A 23,489-nucleotide genomic window follows, 5' to 3' on the forward strand; every position below is an offset into this window, starting at 1 on the left:
ATACCTAAAATGGTGGGGAACCAAGGGTCTAATGAGGGTGGGGAATGTAATTCATATAAGTAGAGAAAAAGTACTAGAGAAACTAATGGGACTAAAAGCCGACAAATCCCCTGGACCTGACAGCCCACATCCTAGGCTTCTAAAAGAGGTGGCTGCAGAGATAGTGGGTGCATTGGTTTTGATCTTTCAAGATTCCCTAGATTCTCAAATGGTCCCAGCGGATTGGACGGTAGCAAATGTAACACTACTATTCAAGAAAGCAGGGAGAGAGAAAACACGAAACTATAGGCCACTTAGCCTGACATCAATCGTCAGGAAAATGCTAGAATCCATTGTTAAGGAAATGGTAGCAGGATACTTAGAAAATCATAACATGATTAGGCAGATTCAACATGGTTTTATGAACGGGAAATCATGTTTGATAAAATTTATTAGAGTTTTTTGAGGATGTAACTAGCATTGTAAAGAAAGACTTTCATTTAACGACCACCGGATGTCTCAAAAGTGCTTTACAGCCAATAAAGTACTTTTGGAGTGCAGTTACTGTTGTAATAATGTTAGATAAAGAGGAAGCAGTGGATGCAGTATATTTGGATTTCCAAAAGGCATTCGATAAGGTGCCACATAAAATATTATTACACAAGATAAGGGCTCATGGAATTTGAGGTAATATATTAGTATGGATAGAGGATTGGTTAATGGACAGAAAACAGAGAGTAGGGATAAACGGGTATTTTTCAGGTAGGCAGCTAATAACTAGGAAGGATCAGTGCTGGGGCCTCAGCTATTTACAATCTATATTAATGACCTAGATGAAGGGACCGAGTGTAATGTATCCAAGTTTGCTGATGATGCAAAGCTTGGTGGAACAGTAAGCTGTGATGAGAACACAAAGCGTCTGCAAAGGGATATAGATAGACTGAGTGAGTGGGCAGTAAGGTGGCAGATGGAGAGTATAATGTCAGGAAATGTGAGGTTATATACTTTAGTAGGAAGAACAGCAAAACAGAATATTTTTTAAATGGTGAGAAACTTTTAAATGTTGGTGTTTAGAGACATTTTGGTGTCCTTGTGCAAGAAACACAGAAAGCTAGCAAGCAATAAGGAAGGCAAATGGCATGTTGTCCTTTATTGCAAGGGGGTTGGAGTATAAGAGTAAAGAAGTCTTGCTACAATTGTATAGGGCCTTGGTGAGACCACCCCTGGAGTACTGTGCACAGTTTTGCTCTCCTTATCTAAGGAAGGATATACTTGCCTTGGAGGCTGTGCAACAAAGGTTCACTAGATTGATTCCTGGGATGAAAGGGCTGTCTTATGATGAGAGATTGTGTAAAATGGGCCTATACTCTCTGAAATTTAGAAGAATGAGAGGTGATCTTATTGAAACATACAAGATTCTGAAGGGGATTGACAGGGTAGATGCTGAGAGGTTGTTTCCCCTGACTGGAGAGTCTAGAACTAGGGCTCACAGTCTCAGGAGTAGATCATTTAAGACAGAGATGAGGAGGAATTTCTTTACTGAGGGTTGTGAATCTTTGGAATTCTCTGCCCCAGAGGGCTGTGGATGCTGAGTCTCTGAATATATTCAGGGCTGAGATAGATATATAGATTTTTGGAATCTAGGAGACTCGAGGGATATTGAGATTGGGGTGGGAAAGTGGAGTTGAGGTCGATGATCAGCCATGATCTTATTGAATGGCGGAGCAGGCTTGTGGGGCCGTATGGCCTACTCCTGCTCCTATTTCTTATGTTCTTAACTGCACTGTTTGCTTTTTAAATTTTCTGGACAATATACTCTCACTCTTTTGACTCTTCCCTTACATTAAATTCAGACTTTCATTAATAATCAGTTCCTTTTGGTTTAGTTTACTCTGAGGTACAGCCCAGCTTTCAGTATTTCCAAATTTGTCTTTTTATTTAGTACCTCAGTTGCAACACACTCTGTCTGACTACTTGTTGTTGTCTCTGTATTCGAGCAACATCTGTACGTTTTGCTTCACACCAATCTACTAGATTCAGAGCTTGATTTCTAGTTGCTACACATTCTGACAAGCCTCATTTCACTGTCTTGGACCTCTACTTTATTTCTCAGTTAACTGTAGCAATATTCATTGGAATGTATTGTATTACTAGTTTTACACTTGCTTGCTCTTTTCTTAACAATGCCAGTCTTACACTGAATCATAATTTTCTGCTGTGGTGCACACTGTTAAACGGTTTTACAATGTTCCTTTTTAAGCTTTCAAGTGCACCAGTGCCTCACTTTCACCCTCAGCAACTATTGGCTTGTTGGCATGACGCCTGTGTTAATGAAGTCTTTTTGATATTCATAAATGCTTTAGCGGAGAATACGTCTTGTAATATTTTAAAATTAGTGTTGATAGCAAGTGGCCAGTTAACAATTATAAAATAAACATAAACAAAACAACTTCATAAATATATTGATCAAGTAAGCAAAGGAACTGTAGATGGAGCTTGATGTAAATATACATGTTTTACATAGAAATTTACAATATGGAAACAGGCCGTTCTGCCCAGCCAGTCTGTCTTGGTGTTTATTCTCTATATGAACAGTAGTCTTAAACCCATGTATCCCATATCGCTTTATGTGGAAGAAGTACAGTTGATGGACCAAGTGGCCTGTATTTACTCCATGCAAGAAAAGTGGAATTGTTAGAAATTGGGTTCAAAATGTATAAATCTGACGTGAAGGATACTGTGTTTGTTTGAACTGGAGATGAAGTGTCTCCTCAGACTGGTATTAGATTCTTAGAAATGCTAATGTTTTGGTTCCCTGCTGAGATGTTGTAGCATTCTGTACTATAACAACCATTATTTGTTGTTTTCAAGTTACGATTTCAACTTTGTTTATGTATCTTTAAGACAATTTGTTATAGAAAGACTTAGAATGGATGGAAGTTGAAGTAGCAAATTGTTTACATTAACTCCATCATAAAGGAGATGACGACCCTAAAGCGAGCAGTTTTCTGCTTTGGCCTCATGGGATCAAAGAGTGTATAGGGACGAAAGAGATAAGACACAAATTTCAAAGGAAGAAACTCTGAGAAGGTATACACAGAACATGAGACATCTTTAGGGCGGGCTTTGACACAAGAATCGAGACAAAGAACTAGAAGCCCCATTGAGTTTTTAGGGGAACCTCCAAAGGTCAAAAGGTCTACAGAACTAAAGCAGTGGAGAGAAAGAGACATTCTCTGACCCACTCTATCTGTGGAATTGCAACATGGAAATAGTTCATTTCTGAGCTGCTGAATATACAAAGCTGAGATGGGCTTGAGTGGCAAGTGTTAAAAATAAGGCTGAACATCTGCAATTTTCATTTATGCTTCATTTATTTTTAAAATAACAAAAATGATTTGACAGGGCACATGAGATGAAACTAGAGATTTAAATTGGTTTCATGGCAGCTCACTGAAGTGTGAATACTTTGGCGAATGGGTGCATTTTAGCACACTGGTAAAATCTTTGCCTTTTTAATTAAACTTTCTTTAGGATTTTATCAGACAAATAAGAAAAAAGACGAGGTGAACTCCTGAGATGTTTCATTTAATACTAGACGTCCCAGCATAGAATTGAGCACGCAGGTGAAGTAGGATGCAGGTTTTATCTCCAGTATATGTTGAGTTAACAGATCTCCAGCAGAGCTTTGGTAGGGGTACTGCAATTGGACTTGGTGACCCTGGATCTTGGAGGTGAAAAATTAGCAATGATTCCTTCTCTCAGACACTATCTAGTAACCTTGACTGGAAAATGAGTGCTTCATGTCAGGTGAGGACAGGTTCGGGTCAGCCCTCCACAGTCAAATAGCCTGCCTGTGTTCAGAGTTTAGGCATCAAGAATGGCTATTTGGGTGAGGTGCTGAAGCGTACAAGCCCTTGTAGAACTGTACTGGTGCATGAGCCAGCATCTTCAAAGATGGAAGAAAGAAAACTGGAAACTTAAACTTAAGATTGATTTCAATTTAAAAAAATATGTTTATAGTTAGTGTTCCTGACTTGTGAAACTCAGGCCTGTGTTTGTTGTAGGGACTGACATAATAGACGTGGATACGTTCTAATCTCTGCAGCTGTGCTGTCGAAATATTTCCAGACCATCTGTTGTATATTAAGGGTTTATATTTCATTTCATCCTGAAATACTCTGGCACTCCATAACATGTTGCTTTTTGAATATGCTTTTATTAATGGAAATTTATTGCTGTCTAGCAATTGACTAATCTGAAATTGATGATCAAAATTGCTGTTTTTATATATCTATCCATCAGGTTACAGGATCTGGAGGAGCTGGGGGAGCTTTCTGCTCATTGGGACACTCTGCGACAAAATGTAACCATCCACTACCAGCACATGATCAGCAGCTACCAGGAAATGCTTACGGAGCTCAATAAGTTCTCAGGTACAAAGCATCGGAGCGAGGGATGAATGAAGGGGTCGGTTTGTATGCCTCTTCAATTCCAGTAAAAGAAATTCAGAATTTGCTACATTATTGTGACATTTGTGAGGGGAAAAATGGTCAATTTCACCTTCCTCAAAAATTGTAACTGCAAAGTTTCTCATGTATTCATCTCTAATCTAAAACAAAGTCTGATTAGGTCTGGGTTATCCCTGAAAATTGAAATGAATTTGAACTTGGTGTTTGGCCTAATCGTTGGTTGTTTTGGACGTGTATTCCCATAATATACTTCTCTACAGAAACTATTAGCTTTCTTTCCTTTCCCCATAAACACCAACTGAAGGGGAGCAATTGCTCTCCCAATTTGAGTGAACATGCAGATACTGATCTGAATTCCAGCATATTTGATGCTGCTTTTTTTAATGGGTTTAGATTTTTCAGGCCTGTAGATTTGGAAAGATCTTTCTTCAGTGCTGCTCTCTTGTGAGTGGTTTGGGGATTTATTTGCCAATGAGGGATCTCTATGGAGAAAAGTTCTTTCTAAACTGACGGACGCACAAAACATAAAGCTGGAAATAGAGCAAACTGGTGTGGTAGGATCTAACTCAGTGAAGAGTTTGTCAAGATCCCACAGACCATAGTTTGTTTGGGAACCTTATGCTTTATCACAACTGTATCTTCTGCTATCTGCTATATGGTCCTGTGCTGTTGTGGTTTACCTTGATTAGAGAGATGTTTACAAGTATTAGCATATTATTTAGCCATCTCTATCAACTTTTGTCTTCACAGACGCATTATGAATAGAGTTCACAAATCACAGGTGCAGTTGTTTGCACTGCTACAAATGTATTTGTCCTTTGGTGTTTTAAGTACATTTGCTTATATTGCTATTAATTTCGACCATCACATGTAATTCATTTGTGAAATTATTTCATTCTGTAGTTGATCAGGATTAACAATTTAATGAATATTTTAAAGATCAGTATGCTGGTAATACAATTACAAAGATTTGGAATCAAATACATTTTAATGCAGAAGTAACACTGCATGCTCTTAACTAAAAAACTGTTCACTGAGAGAAAACTAGTGGATAAAATCGATCTGATCTGCTCAAGTTGTCTGACGGCAAGTTTATTTGCTCGGAGGGTCAGTATCCCAGAGGACTAATTCTCATTTTAAACCAAGGACTCTGCTTTATTTTCTCTGGCTATAATTTCTTCTAAAATCAAGTGAAGCACCTTATTATTTAACATTTGCATTGTCTTTCTGTTTTGAAAATTGTTTTCAATTTGAAAGCAAGTTGTCTTCACAGATTAATTTCACCTTTAAAATTTTGTAGCATCCTTGATAATCTACTTTTGATGTACTATTTTTGCAGTTTAAATTTTTTTAATGGGCTTGTTAATCTAACATCATAAAAAAAAAAGCACTAGATATTAGCATTCAGATGTTTGAAATAGTTCATTTCAAGCTCTGAATTGCATGGGCGCTCAAATTAGATTTCGGGTAGTATTATGAGCTAAAGCTAAGAACATTTTTATTTCTTCATAGAATATGCAGAGACTTCAAAAATTATTAATGCCAATCTTCTGCTATTTATTATATTTTTCCATGAATGCTTGAAGTAATCACTATCAGATATCTAGTGCTGATTTTCATTACAACTTTGTATACAAAGTTCCTTTAATTTGAAGATGGGTTTATTGAGGCCTATTGGTTCTATTTATTAGAGTGGAAGGCGTTGGAATAATCCTTTGGGAACAAGGGACTACCGTTACATTTGTCACCCCAGTTTGTCCTGTTTATTCCCTTCCCCAGTAACTGAAGTAGCGGAGTCTCTGCCATTGCGTGACATCCCACGAACACTGCTGGCAGACTGACCTAGACTGCTGAAACTCACCTAGTCTACACTGACAACCTAACTTCTATAATAGCAGTCCTCACAAACTGTATTAAAACTCTAATATCTTTTTTATACTGTTGTTCGGTGATTAACAAATGCACCAGGGCAAGAAGCTAATACAACAAACTATGGTGTTATTCATATACACAAACCACTTTCTAAAATTGGCAAATTGTAATAAAATTGTCAGTTGTAACTACTGTATTGAACATTATCGCAAAAATGGCAAATAGTGTAGAATTGTTTTTATTATGGGCTCGTGCTGCTCAGGTATAACAGCTAAAAGTATGGGGCCTTGTTGGTACTGAACCATGTTCCTGCTCATCCGATACTTTGTGCCTATATCTTCCTACCATGCTGGTTAGTCTTCACATCTTCAAGTCATCAATAGTTAGGGCTGGATTTTCCGATGCTGTCCGCCTCTGTTTTTGTCCCAGAGGGGTGGCAATGGCGATGGTGAGCTCTTCTGGGTGGACGGTCAGTTTCCAGCAGGGGTTTTGGGGGCTGGTTTTGTGGGGGCGCAGAGCAATACTTCCCGGAAGAGTTGTGCCGGTGTGCAACGCCTCCGGTTGCAACACCGGCCTGTTTTTTGATTCTCGCCTGACCCGTACACCCCGCAGCGCACCCTGCTGGAACGGCCTGTGAAAACGGGTGGTCCGACCTATACCGGGCTGCAGTGAGGGAAGTAATGTCGACCACAGGTAAGTGTGATTGTTTTTTCTTTTTTTTTTGCTGTGTTGGCATGGGCTATGTATTGGGAATGTTGTTGGTGTTTTTATTTCAATTTTTTTTTCTCCCCAGGCCTCTGAGTGCCCCCGGGTCAGCTGGTTAGCAAGGGATTTTCGCATGCACAGCTGGCCTAGCACCCTAAGAGAGGTGTACGCCTCCATTAGTGCTCCGCCCCACACTCGGCCCAGCTGCCCAATTTTGCTGACTGAGGCGCAAACTGTTCCCGGGTGCAAACATTACCACCCCGCTGCCATTACTGCCCCGAAATCAGCAAAGCCGAAAATCCAGCCCTTCATTTCCCCTCTACCCCCTTGAAATGTACTTCCGATGTATTGGTCGGGACAGTTACGGCCATCTTACCCATTAGGATTCCATTCTACTTAGCGTTCAGTCCATTTATACAGAGCCTGTGGAGAAGGACAGTCGGCCAGAAAATAAAAATTGTGAATGACAAGCATGCACACTGCTTGTCTGTTACTCCAGGACTGTGGAGTCTGCTCAGCAATATAAATGGCACTGAAAACACAGCACCAATTATCTATTATGTTAGAGAACCACTTCTTCTTGAAGCAGGTGTGCAATATCAACATAGACCAGCCTGTCTGTAAAATTTATACACCTTCAGCTGACAAAAATCGCATTGTGTGTGTTTGATTTGCAGGGTCGTCATTTAAACCAAGCTGCAGCAGAGGAGAGAAGAAGCTTGAATTTGTTCCAGTTAATCTGCATTTGCAAAGAATGCACATTCAGAGTTCTGCCAAAACTGGTAAGCATTTCTATTAAATGTAATCATTTTTCTGCAATGCAAATTTCAATGCTATAAGTGGATCACGATTTTAGTCAGATTTTTAAACATCTCGAAGCTTTACAATTCGTTCAAAGGTACTCCAGTAATCAGTTTTATGTTCTGTGCTTTGTCGACTTCCATTACTTTTGAGTACTTTTATCCTGACATATAAATGTCCAACGTTCTAATAGCTGGCAATTTGAGTGAAGTGGGTAGTTCTTTGAATTAAATCCACATCAAAGTACCAAGCCATTTCTCCTGGGGGGTGGGGTGGGGTGCGAGGGGAGGCGGGGGTGGGGAGTCTCATTAGAGATCAGTGAAAGACCATTTATTTTTAGACTCTTGATCATTGTGGCAAGATTGGGCTTTCCTGCTGGCTCAGCTGCTAAGTGATGTGCTGTTGAGCCATGTCGTCCAGGAAAGGTCCAGTTTCTGTGGTCTGTGCTCAGTCAGTTTGGATGTTACAATTGGCCTCAGCACCAGTGGGTTAAGGGGAGAAAAAAAATCCAATCTGGTAGTGTTCCCAGGCCTGATTTGCGAGCTCTGCTGGAAAGTTCGCATGTGGGGTGCCTGGTGAGGACAGGATCTGTCTCGTCTAGGTTGACCTCCACGGAAAAAAAACCTGCTGACCACTTTAGCTCATGTGAAGGATGGACACTTAGAGCTGCTGGTGCCCATGGAACTGCATCTCAGCATGAGTCTGTACCATCAGAGAGGAGAGAAGAAAAGTGGGCAAAATACACATGATGATGGGTAGAAATTGCGCTCTGCTGGAAACGGGGTGCAGCTACCTTTTTTGAAGTATTCTGGCCGCTGCAATGGATGCGGCGGCCTACCGGGGAAATTCAGTTCCTCTGGGGTTTTTTTCCAGCCGAGCGGAAGTGGATCATCATGGGGGTGGGAGTGGAGCGCAGTGGCCGTCACTGGCAGGGCGGAAGTGGGGGCGGGACAGAATGTTCGCAGCTGTCGGTCACCAGCGCCGCAATGATGACATCATTGGCGCGTCACAGCGTCTCCTTCCTTCGGTTAAAGGAGGCAGCCGCTGTGAACTCTGCATTCATTTTAGTTAGGTCCACTGGGCCACTAGGGAGAGTTTCGGCCGGGCGAGAGGCCTGGCACCCAAGAGGGGGTGCCAGGCTGCCTGTTGACGACCCAGCCAAACACGGGAATAATTGTCGGGCCGAACTGGCAGTTGGCCAACAAAAAAAAACATGGTGGTCGTGGCAGTGCACCCTCCCCTCTAAGGGTGGCCGGGCCGCCATTTCACAGAGAGTGCACCAAACGCAAAAGCTGTCGGCGGGGCCACACTGGTGGGGCAAATTCCAGTAAGGGGAAATTTCGCGAGGGCACAAGAAATAGGAGCAGGTGTAGTCCATTTGGCCCTTCGAACCTGCTCCGCCATTTAATAAGATCATGGCTGATCTGATCATGGACTCAGCTCCGCTTCCCTGCCCGCTCCCCATAACCCTTTACTCCCTTATCGCTCAAGAATCTGTCTCTCTCCGCCTTAAAGATATTCAATGACCCAGCCTCCACAGCGCTCTGGGGCAGAGAATTCCATAGATTTACAACCCTCTGAGAGAAGAAATTCCTCCTCATCTCATTTAAAATGGGCGGCCCCCTATTCTGAGACTGTGCCGCCTAGTTTTAGTTTCCCCTATGAGTGGAAATATCCTCTCTGCATCCACTTTGTCGAGCCCCCTCATTATCTTATATGTTTCAATAAGATCATTCTTCTGAGCTCCAATGAGTATAGGCCCAACCTACTCAACCTATCTTCATAAGTCAAACCCCTCATCTCCGGAATCAACCTAGTAAACCTTCTCTGAACAGCCTCCAATGCAAGTATATCCTTCCTTAAATATGGAGACCAAAACTGTACGCAGTACTCCAGCTGTGGCCTCCCCAATACCCTGTACAGTTGTGGCAGGACTTCTCTGATTTTATACTCTATCCCCCTTGCAATAAAGGCCAACATTTCATTTGCCTTCCTGATCACTTGCTATACCTGCATACTAACTTTTTGTGCTTCATGCACAAGGACGCCCAGGTCCCTCTGTATTGCAGCACTTTGCAATTTTTCTCAATTCAAATTATAATTTGCTTTTCTATTTTTTTCTGCCAAAGTGGATAACCTCATATTATACTCCATCTGCCAAATTTTTGCCCACTCACTTAGCCTGTCTATATCCCTTTGCATATTTCTTGTGTCCTCCTCACAATTTGCTTTTCCACCCATCTTTGGCTACATCAGCAAACTTGGCTACATTACATTCGGTCCCTTCATCCAAGTCATTAATATAGATTGTAAATAGTTGAGGCCCCAGCACTGATCCCTGTGGCATCCCACTAGTTACTGTTTACCAACCTGAAAATTACCCATTCATCCCGATTCTTTATTTTCTGTTAGTTAGCCAATCCTCTATTCGTGCTTCCCTGAACCCCATGAACTTTTATCTTGTGCAGTAACCTTTTATGTGGCACCTTATCGAATGCCTTCTGTAAATCCAAATAGACCACATCTACTGGTTCTCTCCGCCCCCCCCCCCCCCTGCCCCTTATCCACCCTACTCATAAAATCCTCAAAGAACTCCAGCAAATTTGTCAAACATGATTTATCTTTCATAAAACCATGTTGACTCTGCTAGATTGAATCATGTTTTTCCAAATGTCCTGCTACTGCTTCCAACATAATACACTCCAACATTTTCCCAATGACAGATGTTGGGCTAACTGGTCGATAGTTTCCTGCTTTCTTTCTGCCTCCTTTTTTAAATAGGGGCATTACATTTGTGTTTTTCCAATCCACTGGGATCTCCCCAGAATCCAGGGAATTTTGATAGATTACATCCAATGCAGCCACTTCTAAGACCCTAGGATGCAGGTCATCAGGTCCAGGGGACTTGTCCGCCTTTAGTCCCATTATTTTACCAAGTACTAGTACTTTAGTGATAGTGATTGTATTAAGTTCCTCCCTCCCTATAGCCCCTTGATTATCCACTATTGGGATGTTTTTAGTATCTTCTACTGTGAAGACCGATACAAAATATGTGTTGAAAGTCTCTGTCATTTCCCTGTTCTCCAATTTCACGTGGGGGTCCCCGGCGGACGGTAATGGGCCGGCGCGTGCAAGCCTCAGCGGGAAAATGGTTGGAGCAGTCCCGGGCACCGCTCTGCTTCTGAGAGAGGGCAATTTCTAAAATGGCGGCCCCTCCACGGTGAGTGAGCGACCATTCTGCGCCGCCCGTGACCGCCACTTTCAGGCAGTCAGAGGCCTTATTGGAAGGGGCAATTTTGCTATGGCCTTTATCAGTTCATGCACATTGGTGATGTAGTATTTCTATAGAATAGTTATCATAATTCCTGGGCACAATGCGACAGCTGAGAGCAATATTACTATTGCTTCAATCCTAATTTAGTGAATAGTAACTGCGAGTCAAAGGTGATGAAATGTCATGTCATTAGAGAACTATAGCGATTTTGTCATCCATGTTTTCTCTTTGATGAGTCCTACTTTTCCAAAAATGGATCAACAAACAAACAAACAATAATGAAACGTGAAGGAAAAAAGCTGCTGTTGATGAACGAGCAGCATTTTGCAATTGCCTCGTCAGGGTGATAAATGAATATTTTACTCAAGATCAGACCTGATGTCAGTGACCTTGATTTTAAACGGGGTGGGGGGATTTTTTTTTCATTCATGGGATGTGGGCCTCTCTGGCAAGCCTAGCATTTATTGCCCATCCCTAGTTGCCCTTAAGAAGATGGTGGTGAGCCACCATCTTGAACTGCTGCAGTCTGTGTGGTGCAGATACTCCCACAGTGCCGTTGGGGAGGGAGTTCCAAGATTTTGACCCAGTGATGATGAAGCAATGGCGATATACTTCCAAGTCAGGATGGTGTGTGACTTGGAGGGGAACTTGAAGGCGGTGGTGTTCCCATGCGCCTGCTGCCCTTGTCCTTCCATATGGTAGTGGTTACGGGTTTGGGAGGTGCTGCCGAAGAAGCCTTGGTGAGTTGCTACAGTGCATCTTTAAATGGTACACTAAGCAGCCATTGTGCGCCGGTGGTGGAGGGAGTGAATATTTAAGGTGGTGGATGGGATGCCGATCAAGTGGGCTGTGTCCTGGATGATGTCGAGCTTCTTGAGTGTTGTTGGAGCTCCATTCATCCTGGTAAGTGGAGAGTATTCCATCACGCTCCTGATTTGTGCCTTGTCGATGGTGAAAGGCTTTGGGGAGTCATGAGATGAAACACTTGCCGCAGAATACCCAGCCTCTGGCCTGCTCTTGTAGCCACAGTATTTATGTGACTAGTCCAGTTAGGTTTCTGGTCAATGGTGACGTCCAGCATGTTGATGGGTGTAAGTTCTGGGCGGGGGGGATGGGGGGGCAGGTAGGGTGGATAGGTACACAGCGAATTACCAGCTCACATACTGAGACCCGGAGAGATTTTAGCTCCCGGGCCTTATATACCTATACAAGATCAGACTCCCACCCAAACCCAGCAATAATTACTGCCTGGGAGGTGGGCAGGAGTGGAAATTCAGGCAGCATGAAGCTGCTGCTGGAGACCCACGGGATAGGTTTCCAGCACAAAGCACATGCTGGGAGAAAAATCCCTGTCCGGCGGGGGTGGAAAGCGGTGGCAGAGGTGGTCTAAGGAGCCCAGAGGAGGGCTCTTGCTCCCATTGACGTACAAGGAAACTAAAAAACAAATATCAAACCTTACCTTGCTGGGTTTCTTCTGACCCGGGCTGCAACAGAGTCTCATCTACCCTGGACATGGTGGAGGAGCAATGGATGAGGAGGCTCAGGCTTAGTTGTGAAGCTGTGACTGGGATGTGAGATGTGCTATGGAGATGCAGCGATGGTGAAAGTTTCCACTGCCCTCTGGATTTTATACCATATGAAACGTCCAGGCACCCATGGGTGACATATCAAGAGTCAGCCACTTTGTTTGCCTTTTGGACATCTGACTTTTCGTCAGCTGGATTTTCGGGTTTGCCATTTTCGGGGCAAAAACAGAGGCGGAAGGGGAAAGTTACCGCCCGGGTAACTTCTGTGCTGTATGGAGAAATGTTTTCCATTTGGGCCCTGCACCAGGGGCGCAGCGCAAAGCGAGGCACAGTACGACTTTCGCGGCGCAAAAATGGGAACCTCGCCAACTAAAGTGTGGGGCCGGAGTGCTTGCCTTGGGAGGGGAAAAAAAACCTAAAAATAAAATTCACAAAAGCATTCCAAAAACATTGCCCACACCCCCACAACACAAATCACTATCCAAGAATAAGCTCTAGAACGTACCTTTTTTGCAGTTTATCTACCTCACCGCCGCTGGCAGGGCAGAACCGCTGTGTTTTCCCTGGCGGTCATCGCAGGGTGCATTTCGGGCCATACGGGTTGGGTGCGGGTCAGAACTACTACCGGTGTCACAACGAGAGCCGTTGCACACTCGGCGCAGCTCTTCCCGGCGGTGCTTCTAAGCGCCGCTGCAAAACCTAACCGGAGGATTGCGACCGGACGCAAAAAGACCTCACCGCCCATTTTTTGCCGCGGAGGGTCAAAACCTGGTGAAACCTGGAGCACAAGCGACCCGAGAAGCCTGCCCAAGATGTTTTTAAAATGAATACATTTTCAGTTGTGCAGTGCTGGTGGCATACATATTCAATGGCCCAGACATTGCTCGAAAAACAATGTCGAGTTCACGGCACCTGCCTTTATTAGTTCGTTAAAAAAAATCCAGCAATTTTGGTAAAGAAATTCTCCCCATGAGTTCCAATTCTCCACAAATTGTTGGATGATTTGCGTCGTTGCACCATTTGGCTCGACAAAACCAAAGAAATTGCTGGATTTTTGCTGTTAATGCGAATTAATTTCACCGCAGCCGTTTAGGGCTGGTAATTCATGTTGTAAATCCTGTTAATGATGTGATTTATGGTCCTGACATGCTAATCAACCTTGGAGGCTCAGAAAGGGAACAATGAAGCAGGTAGCAAATTGTTCCTAGAGGTTTTTAAAAATGTTTTATTTGTTTTGGCCATATTTTTGTGCCTGTCCTGCCATCCGCTGTCCGTTTTAATGTTAGAAGGCAATCATTTTCAGGGAGCAAAGCTGTTTTGATAATCAGATAGATTTATTTCAGAAAATAACACTTTGAGATATAATATGAGTGTTTGAGAAATGACATGATAAGTGCAGCATGCTTGGGAGGAAAAGGGTGACTCCTGAACCTCTGGTTTCCAAAGTTTTCCACCACTGGGTTTTCCTCACCTCATGTCTGGGTCTTTTATAGACCAACCGATAGAGAGTGATTGCTATGATTAGTCAACAACTCCATTATTGTTGTATCATGTGAAGCCCAGAATGGTAGAAGGAGAACTAGATGGATTTTGGTCCTTTTTCATCTAGCAATTCCTATTAAAGCAGTTCCACTAGTCCTGATCATGATGATCATGCTGGTTCAATACTTCATGACTCAGGAATATTTGTATGTTTCACACACCTACCATGCCATTCACTTGTAACCTCTCAAGGACCAATACAACAATTCCAACACGTAACTAGGTTACAATGCCCTCTTCTTCTGCTTGTACTTGGTAATTTTTTCTAACTTGTCCTTTCTGTCTCTTTTCTCTCTGAATTCATCTCTTTCCTTCCCTCTCTTTATTTCTCTTATCTAATTTTACTCTAATTTAAGCTATTTCTTTCTACGTTGTTCACTCTGTTTCTTTCTCTGTCCTTTTGTTTCATTGGTTAAGGAGATAGAATCATAGAATGGTTATAGCACATAAGGAGGCCATTAAGCCTGTTGAGCCTGTGCCAGCTCTCTGCAAGAGCACTTCATCGAGTCCCACTCTCCCGTCCTTTCCCCGTAGCCTTGAAAAAATGTTTCCTTCAGGTACTTATCCAATTTCCTTTTGGAAAGCCATGATTGAATTTTCCTCCACCACCCTTTTAGGCAATGCATTCCAAATCATAACCACTCGCTGTGTTAAAAATGTTTTTCCTTGTGTTGCCTTTGGTACTTCTGCCAATCACAAATCTATGTCCCCTGGTTCTCGACCCTTCCGCCAAGTTTCTCTTGATCTACTCTGTCCAGACCCGTCATGATTTTGAACACCTCTATCAAATTTCATCTCACCTTCTCTGCTCCAGAGAACAACCGAAGCTTCTCCAGTCTATCTACATTATGGGCCCAAGTTTCGAGCCGCGCCTAGAACGGCGCAGTCCCGACCTGGACGCCCGTTTTTCGCTCCACAAAGTGCGCCTAAAAAAGACTTCCAGATTCTCCAGCTCCCTGCAGGTCGTTTGCAGCTCAGCACAGCGCAGCACGTGCTGTAGGGGGCGGAGCCAGGTCCACTGCGCTGAAAACAGTGCCGGGACCTCTGCACATGCGCATTGCAGTGGGGGCGCGCATGTGCAGTAGCTCCAGGCACCCAGAACTGTGTGGGAGGGGCCGAAGCACGCAGCCCCCGGCCCTGGCCGAATGGCCTCACTGGGGCTGCGTGAATAAGGCTGCCTCCCACGGCCAGCTCCTGCTTCCCGACCCGACTCGACTCGACTCCCACTTCCCTCCCCCCGCCTCCGGACTGGACCCGACACCGACCCGACTCCTGCTTCCCCCCCCCCCCCCCCCTGCCCCTGGACCGGACCCGACACCAATCCGACTCCTGCTTCCCCCCCCTCCCCCGCCACCGGACCCGACCCCCCGGACTGGACCCGACCCGACTCCCGCTTCCCCGCCCCCCCGCCCTTTCCTCCGGACCAGACCCGACACCGACCCGACTCCCGCTTCCTTCCCCCCCCCCCCCCCGGACTAGACCCGACACCGACCCCATTCCCGCTTCCTTCCCCCCTCCCCTCCGCCCCTGCCTCCGGACCGGACCCGACACCGACACCGACCCGACTCCCGCTCCTCCACCCCCCGCCCCCGGACTGGACCCGACCTGACCTCCCTCTCCCTCCCTCCCCCCGACCCGAACCGAACCGACCTCCCTCCCACCACCCCCCTGACCCGCGTTCCCCCCGACCCGACCCGCAATCCCGACCCGACCCGACCCAACGCCACCTACCTGTAAATCTGGTGCTGGGGACGGGCCCTGCCCGAAGTCTCGGGCCCGGCCCGTTCAGCCTCCCTCCCCCTTCTACTTTCCCCTCCCCCTTCTACTTTCCCCTCCCCCTTCTACTTTCCCCTCCCCCTTCTACTTTCCCCTCCCCCTTCTCCTCCCCCCCCATCTCCTTTGCCCCCCATCTCCTTTCCCTCCCCACCCCATCTCCTTTCCCTCCCCACCCCATCTCCTTTCCCCCACAACCCCATCTCCTTTCCCCCACAACCCCGTCTCCTTTCGCCCACCCCGTCTCCTTCCCCCCTCCCCGTCTCCTTTCCCCCCTCCCCGTCTCCTTTCCCCCCTCCCCGTCTCCTTTCGCCCACCCCGTCTCCTTTCGCCCACCCCGTCTCCTTTCCCCCTCCCCGTCTCCTTTCCCCCCTCCCCGTCTCCTTTCCCCCCTCCCCGTCTCCTTTCCCCCCTCCCCGTCTCCTTTCCCCCCTCCCCGTCTCCTTTCCCCCCTCCCCGTCTCCTTTCCACCCTCCCCGTCTCCTTTCCCCCCTCCCCGTCTCCTTTCCCCCCTCCCCGTCTCCTTTCCCCCCTCCCCGTCTCCTTTCCCCCCTCCCCGTCTCCTTTCCCCCCTCCCCGTCTCCTTTCCCCCCTCCCCGTCTCCTTTCCCCCCTCCCCGTCTCCTTTCCCCCCTCCCCGTCTCCTTTCCCCCCTCCCCGTCTCCTTTCCCCCCTCCCCGTCTCCTTTCCCCCCTCCCCGTCTCCTTTCCCCCCTCCCCGTCTCCTTTCCCCCCTCCCCGTCTCCTTTCCCCCCTCCCCGTCTCCTTTCCCCCTCCCCGTCTCCTTTCCCCCCTCCCCGTCTCCTTTCCCCCCTCCCCGTCTCCTTTCCCCCCTCCCCGTCTCCTTTCCCCCCTCCCCGTCTCCTTTCCCCCCTCCCCGTCTCCTTTCCCCCCTCCCCGTCTCCTTTCCCCCCTCCCCGTCTCCTTTCCCCCCTCCCCGTCTCCTTTCCCCCCTCCCCGTCTCCTTTCCCCCCTCCCCGTCTCCTTTCCCCCCTCCCCGTCTCCTTTCCCCCCTCCCCGTCTCCTTTCCCCCCTCCCCGTCTCCTTTCCCCCCTCACCCTCCCCCTTTTCCCCCTCACCCTCCCCCTTTTCCCCCTTCTCCCCCATCCCTCCCCCTTCTCCCCATCCCTCCCGCTTCCCCCCCCTCTGCTCCCCCCTCCTCCACCTCCCTTCGCTGTCAAAAACACAGACACTGACAGACAGAGAATGATAGACACACACAGACAGACAGACAGAGAGAGATAGAGACACTGACAGAGACACACTGGGGGTGGGGGTGGGGGGGGGGGGGGGCATCCCAGCACGCTGTTAGAGGGCTCCCGGTGCTGCAGTCGGTAAGTAGAAAATGTTTTATTCATTGATTTAAAAAAAAAAAATTATTTCTTAGACATTTTTTTGATTGATTTATTGGTTGATTTATTGATGTTTTTATCATTTATTATTGATGATGGCTCTTTATTTGTAAAACTGAAGTGTTTAATGTTTGTAAACTTCCCTTTAAACCCCCCCCCCCCTCCCATTCCCTACGCCTGATTTGTAGACAAGGTTTTTTCGAGCGTACAAAAATCTACACTTACTCCATTCTAAGTTAGTTTGGAGTAAGTTTTCACTGCCGAAACTTTGAAAACAGGTGTAAGTGGCTGGACACGCCCCCTTTTGAAAAAAAAATTCTGTTCCAAAGTGAAACTGTTCTAACTGACTAGAACTGGAGCAAACTAAATGGCGAGAATTCTGATTTCTAAGATACTCCGTTCTACACCAGTTGCTCCTAAAAAATCAGGAGCAAATCATGGCGAAACTTGGGGCCTATGGGCCCAAGTTTCCCCAGGAGTTGCTCCGTTTCTTTTGGAGCAACTAGATTTTTTTGGAGTAACTTAAAAATCGCAATTCTCCCCATTTAATCTGCTCCAGTGTAAATGAGTTAGTGAGGTTTTTTTTAAGTTTAGTTTTTTTTCAAAAGGAGGCGTTACCAGCCACTTACACCTGTTTTGGCCATTTAAGCAAGTTTAGCCAGCTAAAAGTTACTCCAAACTAACGTAGGTAGCGACTGAGGCCACTTGTGTCCGTTCTGAAAAACCTTGTGGTGAAATAAGAAGTCAGCGCAGGTAGCCAGAGATTGGGGGGGGGGGGGTGGCGGCGGGGGAGGGAAGTGAGAGGATTCTGAAGTGCACTTCACAACATCTTCACAACATCATCAATAATAAATGAAAAATAAATCAATTACTAAAAAATAAAATGTCCTACCTCTCCGACTGCAGCGCACTGGAAGCCCTTCGGCCAGGGCTAGGGGCGGGAGGCTCGCTCCTGCTTCCGCCGGCTCCTCCAGCTTCCTGCTCCTGCTCCTGCTCCTGCTCCCCCGGGCTCCTCCAGCTTCCTGCTCCTGCTCCCCCGGGCTCCTCCAGCTCCAGCTCCTCTGGGCTCCTCCAGCTCTTGCTCCTGCTCCCCTGGGCTTCTCCAGCTCCTGCTCCTGCTCCTGCTCCCTCGGGCTCCTCCAGCTCCTGCTCCTGCTCCCCCGGGCTTCTCCAGCTCCTGCTCCTGCTCCCCCGGGCTCCTCCTGCTCCTGCTCCCCTGGGCTTCTCCAACTCCTGCTCCTGCTCCCTCGGGCTCCTCCAGCTCCTACTCCTGCTTCCCCGGGCTCCTCCAGCTCCTGCTCCTGCTTCCCCGGGCTTCTCCAGCTCCTGCTCCTGTTCCTGCTCCTCTAGCTCCAGCTCCTGCTCCCCTGGGCTTCTCCAGCTCCTGCTCCCTGGGCTTCTCCAGCTCCTGCTCCCCTGGGCTTCTCCAGCTCCTGCTCCCCTGGGCTTCTCCAGCTCCTGCTCCTGTTCCTGCTCCTCTAGCTCCAGCTCCTGCTCCCCTGGGCTTCTCCAGCTCCTGCTCCCCTGGGCTTCTCCAGCTCCTGCTCCCCTGGGCTTCTCCAGCTCCTGCTCCCCTGGGCTTCTCCAGCTCCTGCTCCCCTGGGCTTCTCCAGCTCCTGCTCCCCTGGGCTTCTCCAGCTCCTGCTCCCCTGGGCTCCTCCAGCTCCAGCTCCTGCTCCCCTGGGCTTCTCCAGCTCCTGCTCCCCTGGGCTTCTCCAGCTCCTGCTCCCCTGGGCTTCTCCAGCTCCCGCTCCCCTGGGCTCCTCCAGCTCCAGCTCCCGCTTCCCCGGGCTCCTCCAGCTCCTGCTCCCCTGGGCTCCTCCAGCTCCAGCTCCTGCTTCCCCGGGCTCCTCCAGCTCCTGCTCCCCCGGGCTCCTCCAGCTCCTGCTCCCGTTTCCCCGGGCAAGTCTAAGTGAGCGCGGGAAAACAGCGGCCGGCCTGTGCTGCAGGCCACTCGGCCAGGGATAGGGGCGGCGTGCTTCGGGCCCCTCCCACACAGCCTGCAGAGTGTCGTAGAAATTCGGGCTGTGAGGAGCTACTGCACATGCGCAGAGGTCCCGGCACTGTTTTCAGCGCTGGGACCTGGCTCCGCCCCCGAATCCAGTTGCCAAGCTGTGCCACCATCGAGGAGAGGCTGGGGAGTGGACAAGCTCTGCCTGAAGATTTTTGGCGCCTTTTTTGTTCCAGAAAAGCGGCGCACCTCTGGTGAGCACGCCAGAAATCTGTACTGGCCAAATTTGGGCCCAATAGAAGACCCTCATCCCTAGAATTATTCTCGTAAATCTTTTCTGCAACCTCTCTAAAGCCTTCACATCCTTCCTAAGTGCAGGGCCTAGAATTGGACACAATACTCCAGTTGACGACGAACCAGTGTTTTATAAAAGTTCCTTATAACTTTCTTGCTTTTGTACTCTATGCCTCTACTTATAAAGCCCAGAATCCCGTACGCTTGTTTTAACTGCGTTCTCGATCTGCCCTGCCACCTTCAACAATTTGTGCACATATAACCTCAGGTCTCTCTGCTCCTGCACCTGCTTTAGAATTGTATCCTTTTGTTTATATTGTCTCTCCTCATTCTTCCGACCAAAATGTATCACTTCGCACTTTTCTGCATTAAATTTCATCTGCCACGTGTCCATCCATTCCACCAGCCTATCTGTCTTCTTGAAGGCTATCACTATCCTCCTTTTGTGTCCCCTGCAAAGATTGAAATTATGCCCTGTACACCCAAGTCCAAGTCATTAATATAAATCAAGAAAAGCAGTGGTCCTAATACTGACCCCTGGAGAACACCACTATATACCTTCCTCCAGTCCGAAAAACAAACGATCACCAATATTCTGTTACCTCTCACTTAGCCAATTTCGTATCCATGCTGCCACTGTCCCTTTTATTTCACGTGCTTTAACTTTATTATGTGGCACTTTATCAAATGCCTTTTGGAAGTCCAGTTCGACCCAATGTTCACGAGGTCCCAGATATGACATTGACATTGCTGCACCATTATCCATTCGCATTTCCAGCAATTTGTGGCACAAACATAGTAAGATCTGAAGGGTGAGGAAAAAAGTCCAATTCACGTCACCAGCTGCCATTTCAGCAATTTCTGACCTAGTGTGTTTTGCTCCTATGTTTATCCTCGTGTATTGTGAATTGCACTGTGTTGTTTGAGGATGAACCCTACTATTAAGTGCTCTCCTAGGTGTGGGAGTAGCACTGGTTGATGGCTGCATGAACAAATGGCCAGCAGCAGAGGATACAAAAGTATTTTGTTACCTGTACCTGTGACTAACTGTATTGGGTCTGCATCAGTACTTGAGATCCACCTTTCCCGGAAATTCTGAGGGCTAGTTGCTTTCAGAGATAATTCCTACTGTCATGTATTCAACTACCATTGTAACCCATGTATAAGCTGACCTAAGTTGTACACCTTGAGAACACTGACCACAGGGGGTGAACTTATGGGAGACACTCCTAACCTGGACTTTCCGGTACAAAAGGGGAAGCTCCACCCACTGTCTGTCTCTTGAGGTCTTGGTAATAAAGATAATTGGTCACAGAGTGACCTTCTCTCAAGTATGGGCCTCGTGTGCATTTATACTGTATAGTAAGGACATATCATTGGCGACGAGAAACTGGGATTTAAACCACCCGAGCATGGCCACTAGCAGCACAGAAGAGAGGTACTGTGTTAGTGATAATTGGGACGACTTTATTGAGAGACTACAGCAAAGTTTTTGTCACTAAGGAATGGTTGGGACAGGATTTGGCCGACAAACGCAGGGCTCATCTCCTGACGGTTTGTGGATCCAGAACCTACTCCCTGATGAAGGACCTTCTAGTGCCAGAGAAGCCAGCAGACAAGAAGTTCGAAGAGCTCAGTAAGTTGATCGGGGAACACCTTAAACTGGCAAGCAGCATGCACATGGTGAGACATCGGTTTTACACGCACCGGCGGTGAGAAGGGCAAAGTGTTCCAGACTTCGTGGCAGATCTCCGGTGACTGGCGAGCCTATGTAAGTTCCCAGATGCATGCAGAGCGGAGATGCTGCGAGACTTTTTTATTGAGGGCATCGGGCACGCTGGGGTTTTCAGGAAACTGATTGAGACCAAAGAGTTCACCTTGGAAGTGGCGGCTCTGATAGCCCAGACAATTATCTCAGGGGAGGAAGAGAGCAGAATGATTTATGGCAAAAATCTTGGCTCAAATGCAGCAAACGACCAGGGAGTCAACATTGTTAACGCGGCACACAGTTCTCTAGACAGCCAAGGGCAATCGGACATGCCCCAGCATGCAGTCGAACCCAAAGAGGGAATTCAACAGAGACAATGGCTAGCTGAACGGCGATTCATGCTATCGCAATGGACAATGCGGCCAGTAATGGGGCCATCAACAGCTGTTAATGGTGCCCTTAAGGACAGTTACAGAGACAGTCAGAGACGATCGACTGGTAATGGACCTTTTGTTTCCAACAATGGGGCCTCCAGCTCATGCTGGAGGTGTGGAGGCAAACACCCAGCCAGAGCTTGCAGGTATCAGCAATATACCTGCAGAAACTGCGACGTCAGCGGTCACTTGGCACGTATGTGCAGGAAGCTTGCAGCCAGGTTGATGTATGAGGAGGACGGGCCCGATGTCAGCCCTAAGAGGCCAAATGAATACTGGGGGAAATCGCTGGAAGCTGAAGTTCAGCGAGTTCATGTAGAGCACATATACAGTTCATATACCAGGACGCCACAGATAATGATGAAAGTGCTCCTCAATGGCATCCCAGTATTAATGGAGCTAGACACGGGGCCAGCTCGTCCCTGATGAGTATCAAAGAGTTTGAAAGGTTGTGGGTGTCCAAGGCCAGGAGGCCAAAATTATTGCCGATTGATGTACTGCTACGGACATATACAAAGGAGATCATTCCGGTGCTAGGCAGCGCCACGGTAGTCATGACCCAAAAAGATTTGGAGAACAGATTGCCACTCTGGATTGTCCCGGGGGATGGTCCCGCACTACTGGGGAGGGGTTGGCTTGCTGTCATGAACTGGAACTGGAGCGATGTCAGTGCAATTTCTTCTGTAGAGCGAGTATCATGCTCACAGGTCCTGGACAAATTTGACTCATTATTTCAACCCGGCATCGGCACTTTCATGGAGCTCAAGGTAGTGATTCACATAAACCCAGACGCCAGGCCAGTACACCACAAGGCCAGAGCGATGCTGTACGTGATGCAGGAAAAGATAGAATACGAATTGGACCGCCTGCTGAGGGAAGGCATCATCTCGCCAGTCGAATTCAGTGACTGGGTAAGCCTGATCATGCCGGTGCTCAAGGCGGATGGGCCGGTCAGGATATGTGGCAATTACAAGGCCACCATTAATCGGGTGTCACTCCAAGACCAGTACCCGCTACCGAGAGCGGAGGACTTCTTTGTACGCTATCCAGTGGCAAACTTTTTTCAAAATTGGACCTGACCTCAGCTTACATGACCCAGGAGCTGGTGAGTGAGTCGAAGAAGCTGACCACCATCACGACACACAAGGGGTTGTTTGAGTATAACAGATGTCCGTTCAGGATTCGTTCGGCTGCCGCCATCTTTCAGCGAAATATGGAAAGCCTCCTCAAGTCGATTCCAAGGATGGTGGTTTTTCAAGACGACATCCTCATCACGAGCCGGAATACTGAAGAACACCTCCACAACCTGGAAGAGGTCTACGCAGACTGGACTGGGTAGGATTGCGACTGAAAAAGGCGAAGTGCATCTTCTTAGCTCCAGAGGTAGAATTCCTGGGGATGAGAGTAGCAGCAGACAGGATCAGACCTACTGCGTCCAAAACGGAAGCGATCCAGAGAGCACCCAGATCCCGTAACACGACGGAGCTGCGTTCGTTCCTGGGGCTCCTGAACTATTTTGGGAACTTTCTTCCCAAATTGAGCATGCTGTTAGAGCCGCTACACATGCTCCTACGCAAAGGTCACGATTGGGTCTGGGGGGACAGCTAGGAAAGGGCTTTTGAAAGAGCACGCAACTTGTTATGCCCCAACAAACTTACCGTTATGTGACCCGTGTAAGAAACTAGTTTTAACGTGTGATGCGTCGTCCTATGGGGTCGGGTGTGTGTTGCAGCATGTGAATGCCAATGGTTAATTACAGCCGGTAACTTATGCCTCCAGAAGTCTGTCCCAGGCAGAAAGAGGCTATG

The 23,489-nt window shown here is 47.4% G+C and overlaps 1 protein-coding gene across 6 annotated transcripts in view; it reads left to right on the forward strand.

Annotated features, from left to right (window-relative positions):
* inpp4b (inositol polyphosphate-4-phosphatase type II B) overlaps window positions 1–23,489 on the forward strand; it is a 697,459-nt gene that overhangs the window by 426,756 nt on the left and 247,214 nt on the right. For all 6 annotated transcript variants that reach the window (XM_070872076.1, XM_070872113.1, XM_070872087.1 and 3 more), the window contains 2 exons: window positions 4,285–4,415; window positions 7,706–7,810. In XM_070872076.1, coding sequence (XP_070728177.1) covers window positions 4,285–4,415; window positions 7,706–7,810 — 236 coding nt within the window. The remainder of the gene's footprint in view (window positions 1–4,284; window positions 4,416–7,705; window positions 7,811–23,489) is intronic.

The sequence above is a fragment of the Pristiophorus japonicus genome, chromosome 2 (genome assembly GCF_044704955.1).
Source record: "Pristiophorus japonicus isolate sPriJap1 chromosome 2, sPriJap1.hap1, whole genome shotgun sequence".
Lineage (NCBI taxonomy): Eukaryota > Metazoa > Chordata > Chondrichthyes > Pristiophoridae > Pristiophorus > Pristiophorus japonicus.